Source organism: Berghia stephanieae, chromosome 3 (assembly GCF_034508935.2).
Source record: "Berghia stephanieae isolate SIO BIC M18660-M18661 chromosome 3, UCSD_Bste_1.3, whole genome shotgun sequence".
Lineage (NCBI taxonomy): Eukaryota > Metazoa > Mollusca > Gastropoda > Nudibranchia > Aeolidiidae > Berghia > Berghia stephanieae.
In genome coordinates, this window is record NC_088362.1 from 21528095 (window position 1) to 21552028 (window position 23934).

Genomic DNA, 23934 nt, shown 5'->3' on the forward strand with positions numbered 1-23934 from the left:
AGAAGAAGAAGAAGAAGAAGAAGAAGAAGAAGAAGAAGAAGAAGAAGAAGAAGAAGAAGAAGAAGAAGAAGAAGAAGAAGAAGAAGAAGAAGAAGAAGAAGAAGAAGAAGAAGAAGAAGAAGAAGAAGAAGAAGAAGAAGAAGAAGAAGAAGAAGAAGAAGAAGAAGAAGAAGAAGAAGAAGAAGAAGAAGAAGAAGAAGAAGAAGAAGAAGAAGAAGAAGAAGAAGAAGAAGAAGAAGAAGAAGAAGAAGAAGAAGAAGAAGAAGAAGAAGAAGAAGAAGAAGAAGAAGAAGAAGAAGAAGAAGAAGAAGAAGAAGAAGAAGAAGAAGAAGAAGAAGAAGAAGAAGAAGAAGAAGAAGAAGAAGAAGAAGAAGAAGAAGAAGAAGAAGAAGAAGAAGAAGAAGAAGAAGAAGAAGAAGAAGAAGAAGAAGAAGAAAGAAGAAGAAGAAGAAGAAGAAGAAGAAGAAGAAGAAGAAGAAGAAGAAGAAGAAGAAGAAGAAGAAGAAGAAGAAGAAGAAGAGAAGAAGAGAAGAAGAAGAAGAAGAAAGAAGAAGAAGAAGAAAGAAGAAGAAGAAGAAGAAGAAGAAGAAGAAGAAGAAGAAGAAGAAGAAGAAGAAGAAGAAGAAGAAGAAGAAGAAGAAGAAGAAGAAGAAGAAGAAGAAGAAGAAGAAGAAGAAGAAGAAGATCAGGAACCCCACCCAGAAAATGATAAGTATTCGAGTCACTCTGACATTATAAGTTTTGTTAGGATTGGTCATAAATGATTTCCAATTTAGGATATTCCTCTTTCAAGTTTTGTTTGTTTTCACCATCATGATATGCTTGTGTTTTTGGGTTAACAGATTTTTTGACCATTTTATCCTGTGTAAACTACGAAACTATATACAATGCATCAAAATTCATTTTTACGCATCAATGCTATGTCAAGTTATACTTGGTCAATTTCAGCTAAACAAATATAGACAGGAAGCATGCAGATAACATTTATTGCACGCCAAGCTATTTACACTTTTAAAAAAGTATTTCACCAAATTAAGGGATATAGTCGATGTGCACATATTTGCAGGTTTGAAAACTGAATGCAATTCTGGGCTTGATTAAAAAATTTTTTAAATAAATAAATAAAATTCCCTTTATTCATCCCCAAGGAGAAATTTGTCTTTCCGGTCTATTCCAAGGGAAAATTGGAATAACCCAGGTATCAGCTGCAGTGCAACGCCATAAAAGTAAGCTAGGACAAGGTGACTTGCTCAAGGCCACACAGCGAGGCAGATTGTCGAACTCAGTACGTTTCAGGTACGAAGCAAAAATAATAAAATAAATAAATTATTTATCCCTAAGGGGAAATTTTTCTTTAGGGTCTATTCCAAGGGAAGACAGGAATAACCCAGGCGTCAGCCGCAGTGCAGCACCGCAAAGTGAGCTAAGGCTAGGTGACTTGCTCAAGGCCACACAACGTGGTGGGTAGTCGAACTCGGTACCTTTCGGGTATGAAGCAAAGACCATACCGCTGAGTCACACTGTCCCATAAAACATTGGACAGTGTTTTGCGTACAACAATGACCCCATAAAAATGTGGGTTATAAAACCTGCAAATAGGTATATAACATTTATAAGTGGTAGTGGTCTCGTTAGCAGAGTAATAAAATACTAAAATCCAAACAGGTTGAAATGGTTTAACAAAGTGCCAAATGCTGACGTTTGGACAAGAACAAACCAAGAGCAAATGGATGTCCAGGTTGGCCATTCCCTGTAATATAACCAAGCAGGCTCTCGAATGGAACCCATAGGGCAAGAGGAAACGTGGTCGTCCAAAACAGACTTGGAGGAGAAGCCTTCACCAAGATTCGTACATCTCAAATCTTACCTGGAGTGAGGCATAGGTCTGTGCAAAGGACAGAAGAAGATGGAAGAGTGCTGTTGAGGCCCTATACTCTGCCAGGAGCCAAGAGGCATTAGTCAGAGTAAGTCAAGTCAAAACATCTTTTCAAAACATATCAAAATAAAGCCACAAATCATTGCTATCAAAATGCTATGAAAGTACTTGGATGAAATGAAAACCTACCAGCAGTCTCACTAACCTCATTACATCTGAGGTTCACTCTTTTTTTAAAATTGAGATTTTTATATTCTAAATTATTCACTATTCACTAATTGTGCTCTGTATGCTTTACAAAGGGTCCCAAGCCAACAGGATGAGGCATGACACGTGTAAAGTGATATTAAAATTTTTAATTTTTTTTTCACAGAGACAACACTGCCACTGGCCAGTTACTCATTTGACACCTTAGTGTAGTGAGTGAAGTTGAGTAAAAAGCCTTTTCTAAGGACTTAACCTTACGCCACCAACAACGGGTCTTGACCCTGAGATTTAGTGGTTTGGAGACGAGTGTCATAACATAGGACCAAAAAGCTGCACTCTTTTCATTATGTTCAAGCACTTTTAAAATGGCACTGTATTGTGAGCACAGCTTCCACATTTAAAACTTAAAACTGCTTGATGAAAGGCAGTTAATGCTGCAAAACTTTCAAAAGAAAGGTTTTCTTTAATAGCACCATACAAAATAGTCTTATTCAAAATACAAATTATAATTTTATCTCTCTGATAAACGTTTGAGGAAAAAATAAAATATAAAATTCAGTATGGATTTTGACATTAAATTATATTTTAACAATACTTTATTCCCCGTGCTTTACTCATTATTTTCAGCATGTTTTTCATTATACACTAAAAAAAATTCTCCTCAATAAAACATATATAAACTTTATATGCTTTATAACATTCATTATAAATTACATTTTCGAAACCTGACAAAACCGAAAAAAATACCGTTTAGAGATGGTAAGTCACGTATAATCACTTAAAAATTGCTATTCACATTTTTATTGTTGAAATGAAAGAGCAATTCAATTTAAGATTTTCTCATGAAATTTAGTTTTTATAATGAATCTCAATTTAAATTCTATCGCGTTAATTATCAATAACACACCATATATTGTCCTGTTTTTCACCATTAAGACACCAACGTTTTTAGACAATAAAGCTATGCTAAGTTATTTCTTTTAAGAAACCATTTCTTAAGAGTAATAATATGAAAAGCACAGGGCAAAGATATGCGACTTCACTAAACTTTAAGACTTGAGACATCATAAAATCTTTGAATTTTGAATTTGTAGATAAAATAAAGCTTTGACATAAAATAAGCTTAAAATCATGAATCTAATGCACAATTGTCCTTATAAACTTTCCTAGCTTTTACACTGATAATTTGTCTATGGTTGTTATTTGAAATAACAACGCCTGTCAATGTATTTCCAAAGACGCATCCAGTGTCTAACCCAGTGGCAAAAGCCAAGTCTTGTAGTCCCTTACGAGCATCGTGACCAAAATAAACATGTTGAGGACCTTGCCATAACGTAGCCCAGCCCACTCCTTCATCTCCCCGAGTAAAAGAAATAAAAGAGGGTCCCCAGATTTTGTTTTGAAGCATTATGTTCCTCATGAAACATAAATCGTTCACGTCTTGTTTTTCGAGCGGAACTCCAGGAATGAGACCTGCATGGACAATGACTGCATTGATCTGAGGAATAGATAAAGAGTAGGGCAAAGACTGCAGGTACTCCCGCTCCTCAACAGGGAGTTGTTTAAGATAGAAATATTTTGATCGAAGTTGGTAATTAGAATCCGAGTTCAAACTCTGAATCTCTCGTAAAACAGACTCCTCGTGATTTCCACGAACTGCAGCGGCATGTCCTTCTCTGCTCAGCTTATTGAAAAGTTGCAAAACCTCTACACTCTTTGGTCCCTTACTTACCATATCACCTACACTCACTAAAAAGATTTTTTCTGATTCAGTAATAGTCCTAGCCTCGGCTATCAGGTCTTGTAGCTCATCCAAACATCCATGAATATCTCCAACAATAAGAATGGGCAAGTCACCGATTTGATCCTTTGTAATTGTTACATGATACTGTGGTGGTGGGGGTAATCCATATTTTGATTTTAAATTTGGTCCGGTGATCATGGAAAATAGCTTCTGTATAACAGATAGTGAATTTAAGACGAGGGCTGCCATATCTTGTGTCTGAAAAAGTAGATGAAAAAGTAGATACATTTTTTTAATCAAGTTTAAAGCACATAACTGAATTCGAGGCATTAAAGAGTTATAGTGTAAAGCAAAATCGAAACTTTTCCTGGATTTCCAAACAAATTGATCATACTGACTCTCTAGTGGCTGAGTGATTAAGACATTGCACTGTAACCCAGCAGGTCCCGGGTTCGAGCACTGCAAGATTATTAACCCTAAATTTGATCACTTGGACAACATGGGTGATTCCTGTTGACATCAGACATCTTGTTTGATGGATTATCAATATTCCTTCATGGAATCCTCGCGACGGTGCCATAGCAGAAGGACGTAATTTGAATTATTTTTTTTATCAAACTGAAGAGATCAGTCTGGAGACTAGGGCTTAAAATAATGTGCAACTGTTACAGGTAGTTTAAAAAAAACTATTTCACAATCCAATCAAACATTGATTATTCATCTACAGCAGAATGTGGACCGCACTATATTCTATGTGTTTTCCCATTTATCTTTCAAAATACAGAAAATGTTTGGTTGGCATTGTAATATCATATGTATCAATTATTAAGTAGACAGAGTGAAAAGTGATGTCCTTTAGAGGCATCAAAGTTGTATTTCGAACGTATTAATGAAGATTAAATGTGGCTATAGATTATTCTAAGCGGCTAATAACCTCCAGAGGGTGTGATTTATATCTATTCCCATTGCAAGGAGTTGAGAGTGAAATATATATGAAAGCGTCATATATACTCATGAAAGAGTAAAAATTTACAACATTGTAGATAATCAATTTACAAAGGCAAGGAGAGAATCTAAGTTTGTCTTCAAAACTATAGCACCCTTTTCATGACTAAGTTGAAATTAGCTGGATGTAAGACCCCGAAAGCATTAATGTGTTTTGTTGTATAGTGGTACAACACTTGTATGTTAAGGTGATCTTTAGGTCCTGGGTTCATGTCCAGTTGTGGATGACACAAACTGACCTCTTGGAAAATTCGTAAACTTTCATTTTCTCGGCCATATTATGGTGTAAAATAAGCAAATTATCAAAAACAGCATTGTCTTTATTATTTTAAAAATAGTAATAATGTCCTCCAGGCACTGTGTCTCTTCCTACATGTTAAGAGTTACTTTTGGCTTGGGAACCCTTATATATACATATATGTGGCCGACGTTTACTTATGAGATCTAAAAAGCTACACGTTATCCTCTTATAAAGAGGTAGCTAAACCACCAGAGTATATAATTCAAGCGATCATTCTTTAACATCAGTGCAATGATAGAAATTAAATTTACAACATTGGTACAATACTGTCACAATGAAGAAAGGAGAATTTTTTTTTTTAAAGGTCTTTCTTACTGCATTTCAAACCCTTCTACTAATACAGACAGCATTCTTTCATGAACGGTTCTGTATTATAACTGTTGATTTTAAAATATTTCTCACCACATGGGTATCCTCTGACTTAATGAATTAGGAGACACACTGCAGGGCTACAACTTCATAAGCTTTGTCAAAAGAAAGTCCCATTCCAATCCATCTGTAAAATAATTTTTTTAAAAAGAAAAAAAGATCAGTATTTATGTTTTGAAATAATAATTTTTTTAAAACAGGATAAATCTATCATATCATCATTAATCTGTTTGCTTTCAGAGAATTTAGGACACTTGCTTCACTTTTAGTAAATTTCAGCAACAGTAAAAGGAAGCTTGCTCAAATTGGGATCAGATCAGGACCATAATCGATCCAACCCAGGGTCTGTTCTTAGACTACCTTGGGCACCTTCTGGTCTTGTGGTATGACACTCGCCTTTCGACTGGCAGAACACTGTTTTCCCACCTTCGGGGGCACAAAGTTGAGTCTTTGGAAGAAACTTTTTGCTCACATTCCCTCCCTGCACTCAGGTGAAAAATGAGTACCTTGCTGGTAAGTGTTGTCTGTCAAAAAAGAATTGCAAATAGAAACAGCGCTTACAGTCATCATGTCTTGTCCTACATGTTTAGTGTTGTTATTGCCTTGAGACCCCTATAAAAAATTTTTTGTAGATTTTACGCTTTTTAGAAGCTCAAGGTTTGTTATTTTTAAATTATAAAAAATATGATGATTTAGCATTTTAAACTAATTGTTACAAAGAAGATTTAGATTTAGATTTATTTATATTTGTCAATTTATTTATCATTACTTATTAATATTTATACTACAATAAATTGTTTTCAGACATTACATGTCTTATATATAAATTTAACAGATTTTATAATTCATAGCTCAACAGATTCGTCTTGATCTATGTTCAGTAGTATAATAATTAAAATAAACGAGTGCCTGTTCGTAATAACCTTTCTGTCCACACGAGCATTATGGGTGCTCCACTAGTAGTAGAAGTGATAACAATAATATTAATAATAATAGTAATAATAATGATAATATTAATAACATAATAATAATAATAATAATAATAATAATAATAATAATAATATAATAATAATAATAATAATAATAATAATAATAATAATAATAATAATAATAATAATAACAATACACTCCACCAAGGTTTCCTCGAACACGCGGTTTCCTCGAACTCATTCAAATGTCCCGAATGTTTTCCTTATTATTCAGTGTTATCATTCCCATCCTTCCTGGAACTAATTTTTGCCTCGAACACGGTTTCCTTGAACTAATTTCACCCAGCCAATTTTAAAAAATGAATTAATTCATGGCTTTTTAAAAAATGCACCAGGTGGTTTCAACCACTGATCATTTACTGTGGTATTGACAGTTGCATATTGTGTTTATCGTGTATCTATTTACCCTGCATGTGTGAGTATAAAATATGATACACATTCAGAATCACAGTCACTCACACACCCCATCGTTGTTTCTCATCAGTGATGATACTCACAAAAAGTCAAAAAGGAGGAAAAGTCTCGGAAAAACGGAAAACTCACCTTCTTGCACCACAGGAAAGTAGGCAGGATGACTTCTTTTGAGTACTTGAATACTAGTGTGTTTTAGGCCTCTTTCTAGGTGGGGGCCCAACCTGTTTGGATTGCTTCTTTATATGAAGCTTATAGGCTGTTTTAATTGCCTTCTCCCGGACTGCCTTTGCTTGCTTTTTTGTTTCCGCCTTTACAACTGTTTGATCAAACATTTGTCTTTTTCTTTCCTTTTCCTCTTTCTGTTTTTGCAACTCAGCATGATACTTGCTGCGAGATTTTTTAATGCAACTTATCAGGACAGGATCAATTTCACTTTTTAAAAAGGAGGTATTTTTTAAAGATTTATTATATTAAAAAAAAGTAAAAGGAGGAAATGAAGGAAATATCCGCGGATCGAGGATCTGAGGAGGAAAACCGAGGAAAGGAAATTAAACCGCGGATTTCCGCGGAAAAGTATCATCACTGTCTCATAAGCAATACCGCTCTGCTTATTCTTAGCACTTTGCCATTCGCTCTAAATTCAATACAACTATATAAAGTTATCTTCTCAACATATCAATGAAATAAATACATAATAAAGTTCCCTTTCTTTGTCCTCAAGCCGAAATATGTCTTAGAGTCTATTCCAAGGGAATAACCCAGCTGCAGTGCAGGACCGCAAATTGAGCTAAGGAAAAGTAGCTTGCTAAAAGCCACATATGGAATTCAAACTAGGCATCTCTTTGGTGCATGGCAAAGTCTATAATGCTGAGCCTCACTTGCCCCCCCCCCCCCTCCCTCCCCCATTCCCATCAAGTCGTTAAGGCAAGACATGGTTTTCTCGAACTACAGTTTCCTCAAACTTTTTTGCATGTCTCAAGGAGTTCGAGGAAACTGTGCTGGAATGTATTAATAATAATAATAATAATAATAATAATAATAATAATAATAATAATAATAATAATAATAATAATAATAATAATAATAATAATAATAATAACAAAGGACATAGAATCTTTTTAGATATAACCCCATAAGCCATCAAATGATTGACGTGAACATCTTTGTAGTTCTGATAACCAATTGGTATGGGTTCATTGTTGTAACGGAAGTACTCTTAAAACAAGGCAAAATATCATCCATTTAAACAATGTTAAATCAATTGCATAGTCATCTTCGGTTCTCAGGCCCACAAGTACACAAACAATGATTTAGTTATAATGAAGAAAACAAACAATAGAAAACTAATAAAGGTAGGCCTTCCAAAAGCTCCACATGCTAAGGGAAATAATCCAAATATTTCAACTAACCCTAAGAAAAAATTAACCCTAGTAACCTTTAACTAACCTATATAGGAAAAACAGCTACCCTAGCACCTTTGCCAAGACCTATAGCTAACCCTAATACTAATACCAAAAAAAAAAAAAACATCCTCCGACCTCGAGCTTACCCTAATACTTATAGAAAAGAAAAAACAACCTAGGCACAGCCGTTTACTGCTTTCACTTTAGTTCGACAGGTAAATTTTGCCGGACGCTAGTTCATAACAGATGGTGAGTCACGGCCTGTGCCGAAAGGGCGACTGAGCAATTTTTCCTATTTTGATGATTTCTTTCTCAAGTTCAAAGTGGCGTAGTAAAAATGCTATTAGATGTTGCAATAAGATATTTTAGAGTCATAACTAGTGATCTACATACTTTTATTTGATATAATTTTAGTAGATCATTTGGGATTAGATTTTATAGGAAATAACCATAAAAATGGGTCAGAAATTTTAATTACTTCAAACAATATAATCAAAAATGACGTAGTTATCTGAGTTTATACAAATAAATGAGAAATACTGCAATAATCATCAATATTCACAGAGTAGAAATATATAATCAAAGTCGTTTTGTAATGAAGCATTGTTGAGATATCCGCTCACCTGTACAGCCATATCCTTTTTTGACAGCAATAAAAAAATGCGTAATCACCGAATTGTAGGGGTTTGTTGATCAAATGATCAAAACGAACTGATTTTAGTAATGGCAATTGACAATTCTTAGGAAAAGATATGTTATATACATTCCTTTGACGTTTGTATAGATCTAAACTATATAATAATAATAATAATAATAATAATAATAATAATAATAATAATAATAATAATAATAATAATAATAATAATAATAATAATACTAATGACGATAATAACTACAATAATAATAATAATAATAATAATAATAATAATAATAATAATAATAATAATAATAATAATAAATAATAATAATAATAATAATAATAATAACAATGAAGATGATGATGATGATGATGATGATGATGATTATGATCATTTTCATGAAAATAATATAGTGGCTATCACCTAAACGCCTGCTTATTTTGGTGAAACGCAATAATTTCTCTTTAAAATATCGTTCTAAATGCCCATTTAAAAAAAAAATTGGAATTCGCCTTTATATGTCCACTCTGACAGAAAGGAAATAAAAAAAAAAAAAGAAAGAAAGAATAAAGAATTTTACTGAATCATTTGCGGCCAAAGAATTGACTCATCACCTGTTTCCGAGTTTTATTTAACTTCCAATCGCCCCAAATTACTAACAATTCATTCAATATAATTTACTCCTCCCCACTCCACGCTCTCCTGCAATTTCCTTTCATGTCCCTCAAACTGCTTTCTTTTCATGGAGCGTCCAATCAGCTTTTTACAATTGCCCATTTCCAATTGGCTGCTGAATAAGGACAATTCTAATTTCAATTGTCCACCACTCGGTCATCAGCAAAGTCAAGAAAGCTCCTCCTACTCAAATCACACATACCCACGAATATGATAGGCCTTGTAGACCAGTCACTGGTCTTTGATGTTACACAACCATCCGCCAGCTTTGATCACATCGCTTTTGATGATGTCACTCAATATCTATCTTCTTCTCTCAACCCCGTTGACTGTACCACGAGTCAACATAAAAGAATATCGCGGTGAGGTGCGAATCGTGAAGATGGAATGACGTAGCCGTGTTAAAGTTATAGGTTCAAAGTTCAATTGTCAGAGAGAGCTGATGAGAGACTAAACTGAGGTGGTAAAATGAAAATTGTTTCGTGGTAAAACGTTGCATAAATTAGTTTTATGTACACCAACTCTCTCTCTCTCTCTCTCTCTCTCTCTCTCTCTCTCTCTCTCTCTCTCTCTCTCTCTCTCTCCTCTCTCTCTTTCTCTCTCTCTCTCCAGTGCTGCGACAAAAAAAAAAGGACGCCGACCAGATAGCTAATACTATTTAAAATGGAAATTTGTTGAAAATGGTCTGCTTATTGAACAACCGAAGCATCGTGGATAACAGAAATGATCATTGTGAATCAGTTGAAACACGTGATATCGATGTAATACTAATACTAGTAATAATCATATAATATCAGTGTATTTATCTTACTCTTGATCACCACTGTAATAATAATAATAATAATAATAATAATAATAATAATAATAATAATAATAATAATAATAATAATAATAACAATAATGCTAATAGTAAAAAATAAATAATATCCATTTTTTGACAATAAAAAATCGTGATAAACGCATTGAAAAAGATGGGAGGGAGGGGGGGGGGGGGGGGGGGGGGATTAATGATCAAATAATCAAAATGAACTGTTATTTTAAAATAAATTGACAATCATAGGTAAAGATAAGTTATAAGTATTCCTTTGAACTTTGTATAGACGTCTAGATCTTAACACATTTGTATACTTTTTATTAACATACGTAAAACCTCACGATTATTGTAAGGAACAGCCGATTGTTACATTTCACAGAAACAGCTTCTAATTAACCAACGTTCTGTTTTATTTTTTTCACCGGTGGAACTTCACTTCCTAATTCTGGAGCAGTTTGCATGAAAAGTTTTTTAACCACATATCTCATTTGAGCTCTTTCACAGCTTATTCGGCAGAGTCCATTTGCCATATGCATTGAGACAATGCTTGTTTTCAGTATGACCATTCATCTGAGTAAAGAAAAAAAATCATTAGTTATTTTTGATATTGATGATGATGATGATGACGATGACGATGATGATGATGATGATGATGATGATGATGATGATAATAATAATAATAATAACAATAATAATAATAATTGTAATTATAAGAGTTATAATAATATTATTGATTGTTAGTAATAATACGATAGTGATCGCCTAAATGCCTGCTAATAATAATAACGTAATAATTTTCCTTTAAAATATAGTTCTAAATGCCCGTTATTCAAAATGGAATCCGCCTATATACCCACTCTGAAATATTTTTTGCAAAAATAAGAAAGAGAAAGAAGTTTACTGAAGCATTTGTGGCCAAAAAAATTGATTTATCACCGGTCTGCAAGAGTCTTATTTGACACCCAGACTCCACCTCTCCAGCAATTTCATCCCATGACCTCCAAACTGATTTCTCTCCATGGAGCGCCAATCAGATGTTTACAATTACCCATTTCCAATTGGCTGCTGAAAAAGGACAATTATAATTTCAATCGTCCACCAGTCGGTCATCGGCAAAGTCAAATAAGCCCCTCCCACTCAAATCACATATACTCTCGAAACTTCGGCCTTGTAGCGCAGTCCACCGGGCTTTTGATGTTACACAATCATCCACCACCTTTGATCACATCGCTATTTGATGTCATAATATATCTATCTACCCTCTTTTCCCACACCCGTTGACTGTACCAACGGGCGATGTAGAAGAATATCGAGGGAAGGTGCGAATCGTGAAGACGGAATGGCAAATCGGTGTGAAAGTTATAGGTTCAAAGTTCAATTTTCACAGAGAAATCATGAGAACTTGACTGAACAAGCAATAAAAATCGTTCCGTGCTAAAAATGTGCGTACATGAGTTTTACACACACACACACACGCTCCCTCCCTCCCTCTCTCTCTCTCTCTCTCTCTCTCTCTCTGAGTGTGTGTGTGTGTACTACTACTACTACTACTACTACTACTACTACTACTACTACTACTACTACTACTACTACTACGATTACTACTATTACTGTGCTATCATCATCATCATCATCATCAACATCATCATCATCATCATCACCATAAAACAACAACAACAACAATAACGTTATCATCACAATTGGACTCGTGTTCTTATGTCTCAGGAGTTTGTCTGAATACGGGACTATTTTGTTAGCCAACAAAGAATTAGACAAGATGTGTTTACACATTCATTGTGCAGAAACCGGTCATTACAAATCATTGAAATAAATGCTATATTAAAAGTAGATTATTACTCTTATATTTACTACCATGTGTTAGGGTAACAAAACTCAGATAACATCAATTTGAATTTTTTAAACAATTAAAAATATTTTTCAGGTTAATTTTAAATAGAAAAATATACATTTTTCAAAAGAGAATAAAGTATACTCACCATTTCTTGATATTAATGAAAATAATTGCGTCTTGAAGATGAAAATGTGGCCGTTATATCCATATAAAATAGAAAAATATAGAAGAAGTGTATGGTCAGCAATTGCAGTGTAAAAATGAACGATTTTACGAAATCTGACCTCTTGCCTGACTGACAATGAAATCCAAGCGGTGCATTCTACCTGCAGGGATAAATATAGGCCAGTTTTCACGTTCTGGACATCTGTTATGACGTAACCACACGGTGGTCTCCCCGTCATCGCCGGTGGGTCGTTCCCATTGAGGGTGAGGCGGTAGAAAACTAAAGTGAAAGATATCTAGTGTAATAAACGGCTGTGTAGGACTGTTTTGCACTACCTCTCCATACTTCAACAACAAAAAATGGCAGTGGATAACCAAAACAATGGTCATATTAGGAAAATTTAAGCTTTCACTAATCTATCAAGGTTTGTTCTAGAGTTTTTAGAATGCTACTATACATTGACCAATTAAATAAATACCTGACAAGATCCATGGTGAACATACTAATTGAAGGAGATGCTATCTAGACTTAGACCGAGGAGCATTCCCCAAATCTAATAAAAATATACTTAATGAAATGAAACCATTAAACCTACCACCTCCCCTTATCCCAATTTGGAAACTGAAAACATACTTTTAAAAAAGTCGCTTGATGTTGACCCAACATGTCTTATCTAGAGTGTAATAATAACCCAAATTTGGTGGTCTCCATTTCACTGAACAAGCCCATAATAATAGCGCTCATTTATCCTACCTGCAATTATATGGCAAGCAAAGCTTTAACTTTAACCAGATGACAGGGTGCCTTTCCAAACATGTCCTGCTGACATTAAATGAAGTCCAGTGTCAACAAAGTTGACATAAAAAAAAAAAAAAAAAAGAAAAGAATAACCAACATCGATAGAGTTTGGGGAGGTGAATAAAAGCACATGACATCCTTATTTAATTCTCCTCAAACACTATACATAATAAGTGTGGCCCCGTTGTGTAATGAGATCATTCATATGAGGTTTTTACCTTGCAAGATTTTGTTTTTAGGGCCTATAGAGATTTCATCGTCTGCTGGCTTTCTTTACTTTTGTTCTGTGGGACCGATCTAACAAAGAACAGAAGAACGTCGAAAGATGCTCATTTTTTAAAGAAATTATTTACCGAGTCAACATATTTGCTGGGTTAGAGTGTGAGATGGATCGGAGAATGAATAGATGCTAAAAATCATTGCGAGAATTCCCACTTCGGTGTGATCATAAGTGACGGATGTGCTTAGCTGTTGTAAACCACGACTCCATCTATTTATTCATTGCATTTATCATTGGTCCTTATCAATCCTGTTTTTCGTTAAATCTAGAAACAGGGTACTCGGATCGTTTAAGTAGTTATTTATCATGTTAAATCAACGGTTAATTTCAAAATCATAAAAGCTCAAAGTTGTAACATTTTTTCATAATTACTCTTCTTAAACTATATCTGCTCATTTTATTAATAAGGATAACATTTTCTTTTTCATAAACTAACATTTTAACAAAATTTGGTCAAGTATCGGTCAGTAATCTAGTCTTTAAAAGGAATCAGCCCAAATCAATCACACTTTTGCATTTCTTGTACAAACTTGACCTTGGCATTATTTACATCGAAATCGAAAGTAGATTATCTAGTCACTCCCACGCCTCGTTCTGAAAAAAGTCCGCGAAATTAAAGAGGAGGCAAGAGAAAATCAGCTGATTGTTAAAATAGTAACAGAAAAGTGGAGGTGCTCGGCAATTAAAGCAAAAAAGACATTTAAAACGCCGTAAAAATGTTTTAAAATCACTTAATGTTATACGAGTAATTACCATCCATAACAACCTGTCAGATTCACATATGTAAGATGCCAAGCCAAAATTAATAATAAAATAATAAAGAACACGATTGACTGTTGACTACACATGCATACGAGTACCAGAAATATTTTGTAAACAATGTAACACAATATAATGTGTAAGTTTCAAAGCAAATGCAACCACAAATAACATCAAAGAACAATGTGGGACTACTGTTTTAATTTCATAAAACCAAACGTATATTTTCTGCCCCCGATATTGAACGTGTAGTTAGTATGTATCGTACAAACAACATTCGTTTAGACAGGTAGTCGGGATTCTAGCGCCAGTTTTATTTGGGCAACCATGATTGGGATTTCACTCAATGCACTTATTATTATTATTATTATTATTATTATTATTATTATTATTATTATTATTATTATTATTATTATTATTATTATTATTATTATTATTATTATTATTATTATTATTATTATTATTATTATTATTATTATTATTATTATTATTATTATTATTATTATTATTATTATTATTATTATTATTATTATATAATATTAATAATAATAATAAGTAGTTGAAAGCAATATTTGGTGTATAAGTGCATATGTACATTATTTCTTATAATAAATGCTTCAAAACAAAACAAAACTAAAAAAAAAAAAAAGAATAAATGAATAAAAATATTTATTTTGGCATTTACTTACATTAATAGTCTTGAAAATCACAATCACAATCCATGAAAATTAAATATCCCAAAATCCGAAGAAGACATGAATTTAATCCAAAATCCAACACAGGAATGTATTTTAATAGGAGACAGATATCCTATTAAAACCATAGCATTACTTGCAAACAACAATACCCCACTCTGCATTTAACGGGCTTGTGGCCGTCACATTGTAAATTGTTGCCACATTAGGGTAATCGGTGTCCTAAAGACTGACATACTGACATACAATCAATGAGAACTATAAAGAATCCATTCTAGAATTCAACTACAAACTGAAAAGCATGATAAATATCACTCTATCAAATAATTTTCTTTGCACAGGTTTACTCACACTCTTCTTTATTGCGAAACATTGATAAGTGAGATAAAGTTTGTATTTCAATTATAAACTTAATCACATAATCTAAATGATGGAGAATAAAAACAGCTAATTATAAAAAATTTCACAGATCAAGTTATCTATTTGAACTCCGCATATTTAGCTTAATTACTCAATGACCATATATTTTTTTTAATTGCATTGTTTCATTTAAACAAGACCATGATGCTTATGTCTGGACCGGGTATTCACAACTTGATATGAAGTGAGTAGAAAAGTGCCAGAAGACAATAGAGAATAAAAAATATTTTCGCAACTTCTGCTTTTGCATTCCACATTCGAATCGAATTAATCTCTATCTTATTCGTTTATTTGCAAAGTTTCTGCACTTTATAAATAAGACCATAACGCTTATGTCTGGACCAGTTGTTCGCAAATTCTGCTTTTGTGTTCCACTGTTCGAATCGAATTAATCTCTATTTTATCCGTTTATTTGCAAAGTTTCTGCATTTTATAAATAAGACCACGACACTTATGTGTTAGGTTGTTCGCAAATTCTGCCTTTGTGTTCCACTGTTCGATTAGAATTAATCTCTATTTTTTCCATTTATTTGCAAAGTTTCTGCACTTTATAAATAAGACCATGACGCTTATGTCTGGACCGGGCATTCGCAAATTCTGCTTTTGTGTTCCACTTTTCGAATCGAATTAATCTCTATTTTATCCGTTTATTTGCAAATATTCTGCACTTTATGAATAAGACCATTTATTTGCAAAGTTTCTGCACTTTATAAATAAGACCATAACGTTTATGTCTGGACCGGGCATTCGCAAATTCTGCTTTTGTGTTCCACTTTTTTAATCAAATTAATCTCTATTTTATCCGTTTATTTGCAAAGATTCTGCACTTTATAAATAAGACCATAACGCTTATGTCTGGACCGGGTATTCGCAAATTCTGCTTTTGTGTTCCACTTTTCTAATCGAATTAATCTCTATTTTATCCGTTTATTTGCAAAGATTCTGCACTTTATAAATAAGACCATAACGCTTATGTCTGGTCCGGGCATTCGCAAATTCTGCTTTTGTGTTCCACTTTTCGAATCGAGTTAATCTCTATTTTATCCGTTTATTTGCAAAGATTCTGCACTTTATAAATAAGACCATGACACTTATGTCTGGACCGGGTATTCGCAAATTCCGCTTTTGTGTTCCACTTGTCGAATCGAATTAGTATCTAGTCTATCCGTTAATTTGCAAAGTTTCTGCATTTTATAAATAATAATAATTGTTCAAAATTTTACCTTAACTTACACCCGATATTACAAGTACAAGTGAGCCAGGTGATGAAGATTGTCAAACAGTGTGACAGATGAAATAGGAAGAGAGAGAAAGAGAGAGAGAGAGAGAGAGAGAGAGAGAGAGAGAGAGAGAGAGAGAGAGATTCGTTTTTTGTTCAAAATCTCTCTCTCTCTCTCTCTCTCTCTCTCTCTCTCTCTCTCTCTCTCTCTCTCTCTCTCTCTCTCTCTCTCTCTCTCATATTGCACAAGGTTTTACTATTTTAGTATTTATCAAGAACAGCCAAGGTGGCAACCCAGTCTCTGTATAAACTAAGCAAGATGGCAACAGGGACCTCGCTCTTTATCCAATGCCGAAGCTTTAATTTGAGTCAAACGGTTTTGTTAAAAAAAACACCCAAAATAAGTTCGTGTCGTAAGTGATGGAAGTTGAAGTCGGCTTATTATAAAATCGTTTTTATGGTCTGTTTGGATTACCCTTTTTAAATAGAAAAGGTGAATATAACATAAACTTGAAGAATAGGCAAGCTGAATGAAAATTAAATTGACTGATTAAATGAGTACGCGAGGCTTAGTTGCGAACGACTACTGGGTTCCGACATTCCGATCCCAGTGTCATTCATGTTCACCGTACTGTGTTACTGTCTACACACTACACTGCATTGTTAGTGACTGGTCACGTCTTTTTTTGTTTGTATGTTTTACGCAAGCTTAATAAAAATTAAATTGACTGATTAAATGAATACGTGAGGCAGAGTTGCGAACGACTCATGGGTTCCGACATTCCGACCCCAATGTCAGTGTCAGTCATGTTCACCGTACTGTGTTACTGTCTACACACTACACGGCATTGTTAGGGACTGGTCATGCCTTTTTTGTTTGTATGTTTCTTTTAATATGGGTCAATTTACAAAGAATAATAATAGAAATGTTCAAAACAAAAACTAGATTCACTATTACGTGCCTGTAATGAAGTGCTTTCCACAAACCGTGAGCGAGAATGATGGTGGAGGTAATGGCAACCATGTGGGTTTGTTATTGCTTCCTGCCTCCGTCAACCCGCGCATCCAGTTGCGCACCCACGCTGATTCTAACATTGATCTGTTATTTACACTGTAAGGTATGTTAAATGAATAAATAATTGGATTAATGATTGATTAGATAATAATAATAATAATAATAAATAATAATAATAATAATAATAATAATAATAATAATAATAATAATAATAATAATAATAATAATAAAATAATAATAATAATAATAATAATAATAATAATAATAATAATAATAATAATAATAATAATAATAATAATAATAATAATAATAATAATAATAATAATAATAATAATAATATATAATAATAATAATAATAATAATGAATAATAATAATAATAATAATAATAATAATAATAAAAATAATAATAATAATAATAATAATAATAATAATAATAATAATAATAATATAATAATAATAATAATAATAAATAATATAATAATAATAATAATAATAATAATAATAATAATAATAATAATAATAAAATAATAATAATATAATAATATAATAATAATAATAATAAACATCATCATCATCATCATCATCATCATCATCATTGCCTTTTTCACCCTGGGTCAGGGTATAGGCCACAGACAAACAGTTTCCATCCTTCTCTATCCTGAGCCAACTTTTTTATCTCATTCCAGGTCTTACCACTTCTCTGTATATCAGCTTCTTTAATTCTTCTCCGTGTTCCTCGTGGCCTTCCCCTTGATCTTCTGCCCTGAGGGTTCCAGTCCAATACTTTCTTTGTTATAGTTGAGTCATTCTTTCTAAGCGTGTGTCCAATCCACCTCCATCGTCTTCTTCCTATATCCTCTCCCACTGGTTTCTGCTGTGTTCTTTTCCATACTTCTTCATTTCTTCATTAAGGAAATGTATGAAGGATCAAGTTGCAAGGTTGTACATGAAGATCAGCTTACTGACAGCTTTGAAATTAAGACTGGTGCAGGGATGCTTGCTCTCTCCATTCCTGTTCATCCTTGCCATTGATTGGCTAATGAAGGAAACCTCCAAAGGGAGAAGAAATGGGATACAGTGGACCCCCTGGACACAGTTGGATGATCTGGATTTTGCAGATGATCTGGCTCTTTTGTCCCACACCCAGGACCAGATGCAAGCAAAAACCACAATTATAAACAGCCTGTCGGAATCAATTGGTCTAAGAATTCACCCTGCAAAGTCAAAGGTCTTGAGGATAGGTACGCGTCAAAGGGAGCAGATCAAAGTTAAAGATCAGGAACTCGAAGATATAGACACTTTCTGCTATCTCGGAAGTATAATTGACAAGGATGGAGGCACGGAAGCAGAGGTGAAAGCACAAATAGGAAAGGCACAGGCTGCATTCACATCTTTGAACAGAGTTTGGAGAACTAAAGATATCTCCCTTCAACTAAAGCTAAGACTTTTCAACTCAAACGTGAAGTCTGTCCTACTGTATGGATGTGAAACTTGGAACGCATCACAGGCATGTATAAGGAGGTACAGATTTTTGTAAACAGGTGCATGCGTAAGCTACTCAGAATAAAATGGATGGATAGAAAAAAAAATGAAGAAGTAATAATAATAATAATAATAATAATAATAATAATAATAATAATAATAATAATAATAATAATAATAATAATAATAATAATAATGACGATGAGAATGATGATGATGATGATGATGATGATGATGATGATGATGATGATGATGATGATCATCATCATCATCATCATCATCATCATCATCATCATCATCACCATCATCATCATCATCATCATCATCATCATCATCATCATTGTCGTAATGCGCCCAGAGCCTGCATTATGTAACAGGTAAAGGTGCGCTTTAAAATGTGCACTTTATTATTATTATTATTATTATTATTATTATTATTATTATTATTATTATTATTATTATTATTATTATTATTATTATTATTATTATTATTATTATTATTATTATTATTAATATTATTATTATCATCATCATCATCATCATTATTATCATGATGATGATGATAATGATGATGATGATGATGATGATGATGATGATGATGATGATGATGATATTACTGATGATAATGATGATGATGATGATGATGATGATGATGATGAGGAGGAGGAGGAGGAGGAGGAGGAGAAGGAGGGGAGAAACCAAAAAGTGTGCTAGAATCCGATGTTCTCTACTCTAGCCATAGTTATGCTATAAGGTTAATAAAATTACAAATAAGGTGCTCATGGGAGGTTACCTTTTAAAACGGTCACACAGCTCCAACGTGCCGTATTTAAGAGCGTGCTGGAATTCAGCTTGCTTGAATCCAGCGAGTAGATAAATGTACCTGGTGGTAACAGTAATGTCTTCTTTTTTTAAAAAAAGTTGTAATAGCACCTTACATCCTACATGATAGGTATCTTGAACACACTGGGTTGGGAAACTCTCTAAAGAGTTTTGAACACATTAAGTTGATATTGCATTGCATTATATAACAATGTGGACCAATATTCAACTCACTTTGATCACCAAACTCAAAGTCTACCAGGTATGCTTACTTAGTAGTCTAGTGTACGGCAGTGAATCCTGGACAAAATATGCCAGACAGGAGAATCGCCTGGAAAACTTCCACATTCGCTGCCTACGACGAATTCTCGGCATCAAGTGGCAGGACAGATTCACCAACACCGCAGTGAATCAAGAACTTGGTGGTGTGACATTTCACCTGTCACTAAAAGATCGGCCTTCACATTCTTCAGCACACTTGATCCAGATCCTGCGCACACTGCTTTCGAGTTAATCGGATTATCATCATTCCCTTAATTTAAAAAAAAATTTTTTTTTAAACTATTGAAAAGTCAATCATAAGTTAATAATAGTTAAATCATTCTTAAAACGGACAAACTAAAAATTAAAAAAAAAACTGGTAGTTAGTCTTATTTTCTAAATTTGCCATCTTAAATTCAAAAGAGAGAAAAAAAAATGAATGATTAAATACAGGTCAGAAAAAAAATCTCACCTGCACCCGGGATCGATCTCAGTCCCTTTGCGTGTGATGCGAGTGCTCTACCAACTGAGGAACCCCCATTTCTAATGACTTAATAAACTCTAATTATGCCCTCAACAGGACTGGATACCTGTTTATTTCACTCACCTGGGTTGAAAATACTTCTTTTGAATGTATAAGGAAATATTGATAAAATGTCAAGATTAAAAAAAAGAAAAAAAAAAAAAGAAAGACTACCAGAACCAGAAAAAAAGGTACGAAAAATGAAGAGATACAATAACTTCGACCTTGGCTAAACTGACATGTTTTAGTTCCAAATGATTTTTTTCACACACTCCACAGCTTTATCCAACGAAATCGATTCCTTTAGATTAGCCGTTCAGCCCATTCCACATTTACATTGAGCTACCTAATTTGACGATAAATGAATGAAAATAAAGCAATAAATACCTCAAGTATTTCCAAAGTGTACTAATTAACATCAGACAATTACATTATAAGCGAAAGAGCTATTCTCCTTTGTTTGGGGGGGGGAGAGAGAGAGAGAGAGAGAGAGAGAGAGAGAGAGAGAGAGAGAGAGAATTTCCGATCTGTGATATTCGGAATGGGATGGGGCGGGATAAGTCAGAACAGCGAAAGTCTTATTTTTATCACGATTTTTCGGAACGGTTCAAATTTAATTCAGGACGGTCTGCTTAAGATTTCATTATTCTGATCATTTTGACTTTGACTTCAAACTTAATTTTCCCTGACTAGTTTTGTACGATAAATTTCCAGATTAATGTGATGGGCCACATTCTGTCCAAAACATTTTTTCAGTATAATATAGTTTTGTGTGGGTCAGTGGCTCAGCGGTATGGTGTCTCATTTTCTCAGAGTGTAAGTACAAAAAGGAGACCTAACAGACCACTGATACATTATGAAATGAACATACATTTGGGAAATAAATGAAACATTATAAAGCGCACTGAGCATGGCTGATCTGTGTAGATACACAAAATAAATGTTTTGGGCTTTTTGTTGGTTTCTTTTTTTTTAATTTTGAAAGAAAGTTTTGGTACCGTGGACAGAGAGGATACAGAGTATTTCTCCCCCATTTGCATAAGCAGTGAAGGACGACTAGACACTTTTTAAGAATATGACCTGAAGGACGAATAGGCACTCCGTTTATCTATATCATATTTACACTCACGTGCCACGTCGTTTCCTTGAATGTTTGTTATTATTATTTTGTTGGGCTTAGTATGAGTGAGAATTTTTGGTGGGGGGGGGGGGGGGGGGTTATGTTAGTATTAGTATTATTAAATGGTTTTAATTGCCACGTGATCTGTCTTCTCTACTCTAGCTATAGTTATGCTATAAGGTTAATAAAATTACAAAACGTTGGTACTTTGCATTTTTCCTTGGCATGATCTTTTGTCGTTCACGTTGGTATTCCTTTCCGTCTCCATTTGTATCAAGGTGATGGGAAGGGGGCTATCTATACTATTTATCTATATGTGGGGTTGGGTTGGATATACTGTATGGTAGGGGTAGAATAAAGGAAATACATAGTAGAATTAGTTTTATACAGAATTGTTCTGACTACATTATTCCGGAGGCTGAAGAGTTTGGGGAAGGATGATCGATTCATTGAAGTTGTGTCGCTTGCAAAGCTGAGGGGGGGGGGGGGGGGAGGGGTGAGGGAGAGAGAGAGAGAGAGAGAGAGAGAGAGAGAGAGAGAGAGAGAGAGAGAGAGAGAGAGAGAGGACATGGACGCACCTTGTTATTGTTGTTACCAGGTAATTTGGCAGTGATTATTATTTTGAGTTGGTGAAAATGTTATGGGTATTTAAGTGTGGTCGAGAGGGAGAAAAGAAAAATATAAATAAAATAGGATAATAAATAAATAAATAAATAAATAAATAAGGAATAGAAGGAAAGCTGGGGGGGGGGGAGAGGGGTAAGGTCGGGTTGTGGGAGTGAAGAAGGGAGTTAAAATGTCTTGGTCGAAGGTCACCTATCTGAATTGTGTTATTATAGTTCAGTAAATTTGTTCCATGTTGTTTCTCTCCTTTTATCTAAATCGTTTTTGTATTTCTTTTGTATTTTGTTAAGAAATTTTATGGACATGTCGGTATCAGTGTTGTTTTGTCTGTGTACTTGGCTTATCCATGCTGTCCATATCGCTTATCTTGCTGCTGCTAGAATGTGTATGTTTATTTCGTGTGTTGCGTTGTCAGTTTTAGGGATAATATTGTGTCTAAATGACATTTCTGTGGGTTGTCGTATTTCTTTGTGTATTGTGTCGATTGTGGATCTAATCAGTGTTATTGTTTTGATGCAGTGTCTGAAAATTAATGTGTACATTTTGTGTTGGACAAAGCGCACGGCACTAGGCGCATCTGGGCGTGCTGTTTGTTGATAAGGCGTTGAACATTAGTCTGTATGTGAAAATGCTTACTGTATCCAGGGCCCGTTCTAATGAACGCGGACTAGCGCTTAGTCCCGGACTATCTCTGACTTTAGTAAATGACTAGAAAAAATCGGATTTAATGTGAGCTGACTAAGCTAGTCCCAGACTAAAATCACGTCACCTTCGGACTAAGTTTGGCCACGATTTAGTCACTTGCTCGAGTCGGACTTGATCGTTTAGTCTCTGACTAGTAACTAAGAAACGGCGTCAACAAAGATGGCGGCCAATGTTAGGCGACTCGGTTCGCGAGAAAAAAATACATAGAAAAAGAATTATAACGACAAAAGTAATCTGTTGATATTTGTCAATGCTAATGGAAACGGTTTAAAGGTCACAGATCGTCGAAAGCACACACTTTTGTCCGAGAAACTAATAAATCTGATGAAGTTGAGTGACTCAGTGAGTCTGAGTCTGAGATTTCAGCTTCGCTTGGTTCGAAGTTTAGATTTAGATATTTAGAGAATAACAAACACACAACTAGCTTATTTTTTAATATGAAAATTATGTTGTTTAGCTAAAACACCCCCTACCCCCTTTTATTTTCTTTATTTTTGTGCCAAGCAAAGCAATGCGAAGTTACTCTCGATCACATGACGTGATTCGTATGACTATGACTATGACACTGTCATTGACAGTACTGCCAAAACAACTGTCAACACATGAAAATGGCGGTGGCTGTGCTGTTTCAAATTCGTCAGAGAACACTGATTCAACGGGAGGGGGTGTTTCGAGTCAGACTTAATCCCATCGATTCGTTTAACGACGATGAAATATACGAACATTTCCGTTTTCATCGTGAACACATTTTTATAAT

General features: G+C 34.1%; 1 protein-coding gene and 1 long non-coding RNA gene across 4 annotated transcripts in view; one reads left to right on the forward strand and one right to left on the reverse strand.

Annotated features, from left to right (window-relative positions):
• Positions 1-2228: 2228 nt before the first annotated feature.
• Positions 2229-13766, reverse strand: LOC144967320 (bis(5'-nucleosyl)-tetraphosphatase PrpE [asymmetrical]-like). 2 transcript variants are annotated; one of them, XM_078904404.1, is made up of 3 exons: positions 13605-13766; positions 5536-5629; positions 2229-4085 (listed from the first exon to the last, which is right to left on the reverse strand). In XM_078904404.1, the coding sequence occupies exon 3, from the start codon at positions 4074-4076 to the stop codon at positions 3213-3215; it is 864 nt and encodes a 287-aa protein (XP_078760530.1). In that variant the 5' UTR covers positions 4077-4085; positions 5536-5629; positions 13605-13766; the 3' UTR covers positions 2229-3212. The 2 variants fall into 2 exon arrangements, with proteins under 2 accessions (XP_078760530.1, XP_078760529.1); XM_078904403.1 differs by having other exon boundaries at positions 13470-13751.
• A 9573-nt stretch (positions 13767-23339) lies between these two features.
• LOC144969493 (uncharacterized) overlaps positions 23340-23934 on the forward strand; it is a 6721-nt gene continuing 6126 nt past the window's right edge. For both annotated transcript variants that reach the window (XR_013644758.1, XR_013644759.1), the window contains exon 1: positions 23340-23934. This exon is cut by the window's right edge and continues 47 nt beyond it. This is a non-coding gene — a long non-coding RNA (uncharacterized LOC144969493).